The sequence below is a fragment of the Corvus brachyrhynchos genome, unplaced genomic scaffold, assembly GCF_000691975.1.
Source record: "Corvus brachyrhynchos isolate BGI_N302 unplaced genomic scaffold, ASM69197v1 scaffold1071, whole genome shotgun sequence".
Classification (NCBI taxonomy): Eukaryota; Metazoa; Chordata; class Aves; order Passeriformes; family Corvidae; genus Corvus; species Corvus brachyrhynchos.
In genome coordinates this window covers 3,272-9,370 of record NW_008236224.1, presented here as the reverse complement: position 1 = coordinate 9,370, position 6,099 = coordinate 3,272, and the positions used below count along the sequence as shown (strand labels likewise).

The window sequence follows — 6,099 nt, the reverse complement described above, 5'->3', positions numbered from 1 at the left end:
GAAGTGACAGCTGTCACTCTGTGGCTATTGGAACTAAAGGATTTATAGGGTCTGACAGCACTGGGCAAAAGGGCCCAAAATGTGAAAACCTCATTACTGCTAGAGAAGATTTCCTGCCTTTCACTGTTTCTCAAGAATTAATATTCTTTTATAGAACTTTTTCACTCTCTTTCTCAATTATTGTTCTTTTTTGCCAGGGAATGGCAGCCAGCATTCCTTCAGCAGATCACAGGGAAATGAACAGGGGACTTCTTTTGATTGATTAGGCTTTTGAACCCTTAAGGATTTTGATACCAGGATTTGGTGTCCCACCAGCTGCAACAGACCCGTGTGATACCGAGAGGTGACTTTTGCACTTCATGACAATGAACGAGGAAAGTGAAGACAACATGGGGAGTCAGAGGGAGAGGGAATGGAGGGAAGAACTTTGATTTCTGGGTGTCTCTGGGGAACATTTAGGACTGTTTTCACATTTATCTGTTGGTTTTCCAGGTCATGATTATAAGGAGGGTGGGTGTTTTCCTCCACATCTACACTGTCACCATGGAGTGGGTGTGGTGACTCTATACTGCATGTTACACGTGTCACCCTGTCCCCATTCCAGGCGGACTCGGAGCGCTACACCCTCCCACTGGTGACAGAGGACAAGAACCTCCGCATTGGCCAAGAGGGGAATAACACCATCCTCCACACTGCTGCAGGAGTCCGCATTCTCTACAACACAGTCACCTTCCTCCTCATCACTGTCCCCGACGTCTACCGTGGCCGGCTGTGCGGCTTGGGTGGTGACTATGACGGGGACCCCAGTGACGACTTCTGGCTGCCCAGCAGGGTGCTGGCAGGAACCACTCAGGAATTTGTCACCTCCTGGAAGGTTCCAGAGAAGGACAGAACATGCACTGACGGCTGTGGCAACAGCGTGTGCAGCAGGTGTGATGTTGCCAGTGAGGTGACATATGGCAGGAATGGCAGGAACGGATCCTGCGGCATCACCTGTGACGCAGAAGGGCCGTTGCCTGGGGTGCCGCCCACGTGTCAGCCCTGTGGAGTATTTCACCCACTGCGTCCATGACGTCTGTGCTGCCAGAGGGGACCACACTTGTGCCTTGTGCCACGCGCTGCAGGCGTACGCCGCCGCTTGCCAGGCCGCTGGCGCTACAGTCGAAGCGTGGAGGACAAAGGACTTCTGCCGTAAGCCAGGAAGAAGTTCCTCACTCTGGGTCCTGTTTCCCTCAAAAGCCATCTTTTCTCCTAGGAAAAAAACCCTAAAGTTTTGGAAAAAAAATCCCTCAAGATTGGGAAAATTAGTTTTTGAAAGAATTTCCCCCAGCTGAGGAAAATTTTTCTCATTTTAGAAAATGTTCCCTCAAATTTTGAAAAAGTTCCCCCGAGTTTCAAAAAAATCTTCATGTTTTGCAAAAATTCCTTCAAATTTTAGGAAAAGTCATCCAATATTAAAAAAACCTTTAAAAAGTGAAAAAAATTTCAAATTTCAAAAAAGCCTTCGATTTTTGAAAGAATTCACTCGAATTTTAGAAAAATTCCCTTCTGTTTTAAAAAATCATCCTCCCATTACTCAAAAATTCCTTTAAAATTTGGAAGTTCTCCCTCAACTTTGACTAAAACCTTCCAATTGTGAAAACAGCCTCAAAATCTGAAAAAATTGCTCACCGTTTTGAAAAATAATCAAATTTTGAAAAATTGCTTCCAACTTTGAACTTATTTCCTCTAATTTTGTAAAACACCCTTCAGTTTTGAAAAGAATTTGCAGAAAGACTTCTAATTTTGGAAAAAAAGCTCAAATTTCATGAAAAAAAACCCCCAAAATTTTTGAAGGGACTACCCAATTTTGGTAAAATGAATAACATTTTACTGAAAACACTCCAATATGGAGGAATAATGCCAATTAGGAATGGTGACCTCAACTTCAAAAAATGGTGACCTCAAACTTCAAAAAACACAACCCAATTTTGAGAAGAAAAAAACCCCAGTTTTTATGAAAATGCCAAAACTAATAACTAATAAACTAAAACAAATAAAAGCCTCCCATTTTGAAAAATAATCCCTCAAAAAAAAAATTTTTTTTTCTGATAACCTTCAAATTTTGACCAAACCCCCCCACAACTTTGGAATTGTCCCAACAATGCTGTTTTCTCCCTTTTTCCCCAGCACTGTCCTGCCCTCCAAACAGCCACTACGAGCTCTGCACCCGCACCTGTGACCTCACCTGTGCTGCCCTCGTGGGCCCTGCCCCCTGCACCTGGGGGGGCTTTGAGGGGTGTCCTTGTGACGAGGGGTTTGTCTTCGATGGGGACACCTGCGTGTCACCCGAGCGCTGTGGCTGGCCCCACAGGGGGCGCTACCCCAAGGTCATTTTTTTTTCAGGGTACATCTGAGGCTTGGGACTGGTGGGCTTATTTTTCTGGGAATCAGGTTGGGGGTTGGGCTGCCCCATCTAGAAAGTCCCAGAGGGTCTGGGGGAAAAAAGGGCAATTAACAGCAAAAAGGACAATTGGCAGGGGAAAAAAAGGGCAATTACTGAGGGAGTAGCCTGGAAAAGTGAATTAATAATTAATGAGGAAAAAGGAACAATTAATGGTGAAAAAGGACAAATAACAGGAAAAATTTGTGATTAGCAGGGAAAAAGTTACCATGAACTGGTTGAGTTGCCCAAAGTCCCCCAAATCCACCTGAATTTCTCACTCTCTAGGATTTTCCCCCTTGGAAGTTGGGAAATTCCCCCAAAATTTGGGAGATGGGGCTTAACCTGTGTTATTTCCTGTTCCAGCAGGTGAGATTGTCACCTTCAACAACTGCTCCAAGGAATGCCACTGTCACCCATCACGGGGACTGGTGTGCCGGGACACGCAGTGTCCCCAGGACCAGGTGTTCACCCATGATGACGGGGCACAGGTGTGTGCCAGGAGTGAAGGCCACTGTCGGGTCACGCCTGGAGCCACCCTGACCACCTTTGATGGCATCGCCGGGCCCCTGTTGGCCAGTGGCACCTACAAGGTGTCAGCCCTCTGCAATGAGAAGGCAGCAGATTGGTTCAAGGTGGTGATGGAGGTCAGCAACTGTCGTGACACAAATGTCCCCACGGCCACAGCTGCCATCGTCTTCGTCCGTGAGGGCGTTGTCAGCGTCAACAGCAACATGGAGGTGTGGGTGAGTGGGGCAGGTGAGGGGGTTTTGGGTGGTTTATGTCAATCTAGAGAGATTTGGGCAAAAATCTCTCTAGATTTTGCCTGGTAGTGAGCTACTTTGTCTGATGTGGAGTGATTTTGCCCCATAATGAGCCATTTTTGCAAAAAAAAAAAGAGTGATTTTGGCTCTAGCCAAGCTAGAGCCCTTTGCTCTCGAACAAATGGGTTTTTTATCCTGTGTCTCGTAATTTTCTGTAATTTTCCGTAATTTTCCCAGGTCAATGGCCTCTTCAACCAGCCCCCCACCACCACCTCTGACTCTGTCACTGTGACATCGTCCCGTGGGAATGTCACGATCACCCACCGCTCTGGGATGTCCATCACCATCACCCAGGACGGGGAGGCGACCATCCCCGTGACCTCAGGCCTGGCCTCCTGTCTCTGTGCCTCCTGTGGGAATTTCAACGGAAACCCCAGAGATGACTTGAAGCTTCCAGACGGACGTGATGCCCGGAGTGTTGGAGAAGTGGTGGACATGTGGAAATCCCAGGATTTTTCTGGATGGTGAGTGATTCCTAATTTGCTTTCCCCCAAATCCAAGAAAAATTTGTTTTTCCGCCCAGGTATTTGGCAATAATGTCAGTGCAGGAGGGGCTGGGCAGATCCTGGAAGGAATTTTCCAGTTTCTTTGGTTTCATCCGCAGCGACTAAAGCAGGATCCTGTGGGAACGATCCGGGTAAGCAACTGCTTTGCCAAAAAATGAGCCATCTTTCATTATAAGGGGCCTTTTTTTGCCCAATTATGAGACATTTTTCTCAACAATGAGCCATTCTGCATAGTAAATACCATTTTTTCCCCAAAATTGGCCATTTTCCCCAAAATCAGGCCATTACGCATAATGCTGACCCACTTTTGTGTAAAAATGACCCATTATTTGCGTATTTAACAATCCATTTTGCTTAACACTTCCCCATATTTGCCCAAAACTGACCCATTTCTGCCCAAAATGATGCGTTTCTCTTTCTTCCAGCCACATCTCCCACCAGATCTGTCAAGAAGTTGATGCTCCTGTATATCCCATCCCGTAGGTGGATCCACCTCAAACTCCCCCAAATTTGGGAAAATTCTGGATTTTGTCTCAAATCCATGAAATTTTCCTGGATTTTTCCCAAATGGATTAACTCCGTGTGGACCCTAATGCCCTGATATCCCATCCACTCTCTAGAATCCAAAAATAGATCAAATTCAGGTCAAAAAGACCCAAACCCCAATGTTTTTTCCCATACAAAAAGGATCTTGCCAAGGGCTGGTTTTGATACAACAGTCAATAAACGCTTCTAAAGGCTTTTTGGGGGTGTGAATTTGAGGTTTATTTGCTGATTTGTAAAATTGGGGGGTCATTATCCCAAAGGGTAGGGATATCTTACCCCTAAATGTGGGTCAACGTGGTCCCCAAGTGTGGGGCACTGGGACCCCTCTGTGGGGCATTGCAGCTCCAGAGTATGTGACTTCCTGACCCCAAAGTCCAGGACACTGTGACCCCTAAATTGTAACACCATGACCCCCAAGTGTGACACATCACAAACCCAAGCGTGCGGTGTTTTGACTGCAAATTTTGGGGCCATGAAACCAAAAATTGTGTAGCACTGTGACCCCTGAGTGTGGTATGTTTGACCCCAAAGTGTGGTGTAATGTGATTCCAAAGAGTGGGGCACTATGACACCTAAGTGTGGGGTGATATGATCCCCAAGTGTTTTTACCCCAAAATGTGGGGCATTGTGACACCAAAATGTGGGTCACTATGACCCCCAGGTGTGAGATATTGAGGCCCCCATATGTGACTCACTGTGACCCCAAAGTGTGGAGTGTTTGACCTCAAAGTGTGGGACACTGTGACCCCAAAGTATGGCACACTGTGACCCCCAAGTGTGAGGTGTCTTGACAGAAAAGTGTGGGACAATGTGACCCAAGAGCACGTGGCACTGTGACCTCAAAGTGTAGGGCATTCTGACCCCAAAATATGTGGTGTTTTGCCCCCAAAGTGTGAGGCACTGTAGCCCTTAAGTGTGTGGCATTGTGACCTCCAAGTGAGGGACATTGCAACCCCAAAGAGTGGGTGAATGTGACCCCCAAGTGTAGGGCTCTTTGACCCCAAAGTGTCAGGCACTGTGACCCCAAAATTTGGGACGATGTGACAACAAACGTGGGGCGCTGTTACCCATAAGTGTGGGGCACTCTGACCCCCACGTGGGGGGCCCTTTAACCCCAAAGCATAGGATATCATGACCCTTAAGTGTGGTGCATTGTGGTCCCCAATTGTGGGACATTTTGACCCCAAAATGGGGGGCAGTGTGACCCCAAAGTTTCGGACAATGAGACCCAAAAGCGTGGGGCAATGTGACCCCCAATTTTGAGGTGTTATAACCCCAAAGTTCAGGTCATCGTGACCCCAGTGCTTGGGGTACTGTTCCCCACACTGAGCCCCTCCCTCCCCAGTCTCCCCTGTCCATGCTGAATCACCCCTCACTCCCTCCCCACCTCTTTTTCCCTGTTTCTTCCCTATTCCCACCTGGATTCTTGACCACCCAGACTGTGGGGTGGGGACTCCCAATTCCTTCTCATTTACCTCCATGGGAGCAGGATATCTGGTGTCTCCTACCCTGCCTTGGGAAGTCCCCAAATCTCCGAGTTCTCACCTCAAAAATAATAACAAATACTAAAACCTTGGCAGTGGGATCCAAAATTCCCAGAAATACGAGAGGACCTGGCAGAATTCCCAGATATTTTCACAACAACTTGGGTCCAGCAAAAAGCCCTTGGAATTCTTCTGAAATAAAAGCTGCAAAAAGAAGCATAAAGGTTTTTAACTTTTTTTTTTTTGCCATTTCCCCCCTCAAAATCTGGCATTTTGTGGGTAGTGGATGGGTTTTTTTGGTGTAAAATGGGACAAAT

The 6,099-nt window shown here is 47.0% G+C and overlaps 1 protein-coding gene across 1 annotated transcript; it reads left to right on the top strand.

Moving 5' to 3' along the window:
- The first annotated feature begins 317 nt into the window (after nucleotides 1–317).
- Nucleotides 318–4,493, top strand: LOC108449781 (IgGFc-binding protein-like). The gene is made up of 4 exons (XM_017746905.1): nucleotides 318–1,191; nucleotides 2,170–2,370; nucleotides 2,789–3,168; nucleotides 3,424–4,493. The coding sequence occupies exons 1-4, from the start codon at nucleotides 957–959 to the stop codon at nucleotides 3,712–3,714; spliced, it is 1,107 nt and encodes a 368-aa protein (XP_017602394.1). The 5' UTR covers nucleotides 318–956; the 3' UTR covers nucleotides 3,715–4,493.
- Nucleotides 4,494–6,099: the final 1,606 nt, after the last annotated feature.

What these genes read in the sequence shown, in the direction of transcription:
- LOC108449781 (XM_017746905.1), top strand. Translation starts at nt 957, where the DNA reads ATGGCAGGAATGGCAGGAACGGATCCTGCGGCATCACCTGTGACGCAG. An exon ending in CAGGGGGCGCTACCCCAAGG is followed by an intron (nt 2,371 to 2,788) that starts TCATTTTTTTTT and finishes TTCCTGTTCCAG; the next exon opens with CAGGTGAGATTGTCACCTTC. An exon ending in ACAGCAACATGGAGGTGTGG is followed by an intron (nt 3,169 to 3,423) that starts GTGAGTGGGGCA and finishes TAATTTTCCCAG; the next exon opens with GTCAATGGCCTCTTCAACCA.